At 57.8% G+C, this 2278-nt stretch overlaps 1 protein-coding gene across 1 annotated transcript in view; it reads left to right on the top strand.

The window, feature by feature from the left end:
• The first annotated feature begins 765 nt into the window (after positions 1-765).
• TRIM54 (tripartite motif containing 54) overlaps positions 766-2278 on the top strand; it is a 77811-nt gene continuing 76298 nt past the window's right edge. The window contains exon 1 of the mRNA XM_069728605.1: positions 766-1644. Within this exon, the coding sequence (XP_069584706.1) occupies positions 1477-1644 (168 nt within the window). The 5' untranslated portion in view covers positions 766-1476. The remainder of the gene's footprint in view (positions 1645-2278) is intronic.

Raw genomic sequence — 2278 nt, 5'->3', positions numbered from 1 at the left:
GTGCTCCCCCTGAGTCGCTCCTCGATGGCTTGTGCTGCGTTCTCCGGTGTGACGCGTTCTCCGGTGTGACGCGTTCTCCGGTGTGACGCGTTCTCCGGTGTGACGCGTTCTCCGGTGTGACGCCTTCTCCGGTGTGACGCCTTCTCTGGTGTGACGCGTTCTCGGTGTGACGCCTTCTCCGGTGTGACGCGTTCTCTGGTGCGCCGCTGTCCCTGGTGCGCCGTGTTCTCTGGTGTGCCACCATCCCTGGTGCGCCGTGTTCTCTGGTGTGCCGCATTCCTGGTGTGCCGCGTTCTCTGGTGTGCCGCATCCCTGGTGTGCCGCGTTCTCTGGTGTGCCGCGTTCTCTGGTGTGCCGCGTTCTCTGGTGTGCCGCGTTCTCTGGTGTGCCGCATTCTCTGGTGTGCCGCATCCCCGGTGCGCTGCGTTCTCTGGTGCGCCGCGTTCTCTGGTGTGCCGCATTCTCTGGTGCGCCGCGTTCTCTGGTGTGCCGCATTCTCTGGTGCGCCGCGTTCTCTGGTGTGCCGCATCCCTGGTGTGCCGCGTTCTCTGGTGTGCCACCATCCCTGGTGCGCCGTGTTCTCTGGTGTGCCGCATTCCTGGTGTGCCGCGTTCTCTGGTGTGCCGCATCCCTGGTGTGCCGCGTTCTCTGGTGTGCCGCGTTCTCTGGTGTGCCGCGTTCTCTGGTGTGCCGCGTTCTCTGGTGTGCCGCATTCTCTGGTGTGCCGCATCCCCGGTGCGCTGCGTTCTCTGGTGCGCCGCGTTCTCTGGTGTGCCGCATTCTCTGGTGCGCCGCGTTCTCTGGTGTGCCGCATTCTCTGGTGCGCCGCGTTCTCTGGTGTGCCGCATTCTCTGGTGTGCCACCATCCCCGCTGCGCTGCATTCTTTGGTGCGCTGCATTCTCTGGTGCGCCGCATTCTCTGGTGCGCTGCGTTCTCTGGTGCGCTGCGTTCTCTGGTGTGCCGCCATCCCTGGTGCACCGCATTCTCTGGTGTGCCACCATCCCTGGTGTGCCGCATTCTCTGGTGTGCCGCCATTCCCGGTGTGCCGCGCTGTCCTCTGTGTCAGGACCTTTCTCTCCAGATTCTTTAGGACATATATTTGTGTCTTTGTTATTTTGTGCATCATTGTGTGACTCAGTGTCACCTGCTGTCAGTGACAGCTGCACCCCCTCCCCATCCTCCGTCACTGTCTGTCCTTATCCTGCATCTAAAAATACTATTGGAATTCGGCGGCCCCCTCCCGATGCTCACTGTTAACACTGACCGGCCAGGAGTTGACACCAGCAGTGGACATCAGGTCTGGGATATTTGATTTCCCTGAAGAGGACGAGGTTAAGAGTCTCGTCCCACCACAGAGGGTATGATCAGAGCCCCTAAAGTTAGAGCGAGCGCAGGTCTCCTCAGTGCGCGCGGCGGTCTCGTGCGGACATCTGCTGCATCCTGTATTGTTTCCGCAGACTGCCTCCTGCGCAGGGATGAATTTTGCCGTAGGATTTAAGACTTTGGGGGGAGACACTCAGACTATGGACAACCTGGAGAAGCAGCTGATTTGTCCCATCTGCTTGGAGATGTTTACCAAGCCTGTGGTGATCCTGCCCTGCCAGCACAACCTGTGCCGCAAGTGTGCCAATGACATATTCCAGGTACTGATCGCTGCAGGCCTCGGCTTTCTGTTGTCATGTGTTCTGCTGGCTCATTTACTTTTGTTTTTATTGTGAGAAGGCTGCAGGCAATCATTAATTTGGTCTTAGCCTCTGTTTGTTGTCGCTTGTTGCTTGTGGAGTGCCTGTGCCATCGGCGTACCTATGAAGTGTAGTCTGTGGAGTTTCCGTGGCATGAGTATGTTTGTGGAGTGTTCACAGGGTGTAGACTATGGAGTGCCCGCTGCATCAGTATGCCTGTGGAGTGCCCGTGGCGTCAATATGCCTGTGGAGTACTTGCAAGGTGTAGACTATGGAGCACCTGTGGCATTAGTATACCTGTGAAGTGCTCGCGGGGTGCAGACTATAGAGTGCCCGTGGCAACAGTATGCCTGTCGAGTGCTTGCAAGGTGTAGACTATGGAGTGCCCGAAGCGTCAGTATACCTGTAGAGTGCTCACGGGATATAGACTATGGAGTGTTCTTGGCATCAGTATGCCTGTGGAGTGCTCATGGGGTGTAGACTATAGAGTGCCTGCTGCATCAGTATGCTTGTGGAGTGCTCGCTGGGTGTAGGCTATGGAGTGCCTGCGCCATCAGTATGCCTGTGTAGACTATGGAGTGCCTGCTGCATCAGT

Source organism: Ranitomeya imitator, chromosome 5 (genome assembly GCF_032444005.1).
Source record: "Ranitomeya imitator isolate aRanImi1 chromosome 5, aRanImi1.pri, whole genome shotgun sequence".
NCBI lineage: Eukaryota > Metazoa > Chordata > Amphibia > Anura > Dendrobatidae > Ranitomeya > Ranitomeya imitator.
Note: the sequence above shows the minus strand (reverse complement) of the source record. Positions and strands in the feature narration are given on the sequence as shown.